The 414-nt window shown below is 45.4% G+C and overlaps 1 protein-coding gene across 1 annotated transcript in view; it reads right to left on the reverse strand.

The window, feature by feature from the left end:
* LOC104075560 (solute carrier family 22 member 2-like) overlaps positions 1–205 on the reverse strand; it is an 11,899-nt gene extending 11,694 nt beyond the window's left edge. The window contains exon 1 of the mRNA XM_009576103.1: positions 1–205. This exon is cut by the window's left edge and continues 5 nt beyond it. Coding sequence (XP_009574398.1) covers positions 1–200 — 200 coding nt within the window. The 5' untranslated portion in view covers positions 201–205.
* Between the last annotated feature and the right edge of the window lie 209 nt (positions 206–414).

The raw sequence follows: 414 nt of genomic DNA on the forward strand, positions 1-414 counted from the left end.
CCCCGCCCCCAGCCACACCGCTGGCTCAGCTCAGCCACCCCGGGGCTGAAGCAGCGATGCTCGGGGATGAACCCGAAGAAGACGACACCCACATACACCGGGGTGAAGGCAGCAGAAAGCAAACACAGGACAAAGAAGGTTTGCTTCTGGAACCTGTCAAATTCTCCAACATTCTCCAAAATGTCATCTAGGGTTGGCATTTTGGCATCAAAACCGCCCCAAAAAACTCATCTAGGTCTTCTCTGCAGCACTGGTATATTTAGTTGGCAGCAAAGCTATTTAAGTAACAAAGACATTTGACCAAAAGTCAAGACTAACTCCATAAATTATTAAACTACATGTTGCAAGCTTTATTTTTTAGGTTTCATTTGAAATCAGACCTTAATTCACCCAAGGAGAATTTGCATTTAACCC

The sequence above is a fragment of the Fulmarus glacialis genome, unplaced genomic scaffold (assembly GCF_000690835.1).
Source record: "Fulmarus glacialis isolate BGI_N327 unplaced genomic scaffold, ASM69083v1 scaffold11394, whole genome shotgun sequence".
Lineage (NCBI taxonomy): Eukaryota > Metazoa > Chordata > Aves > Procellariiformes > Procellariidae > Fulmarus > Fulmarus glacialis.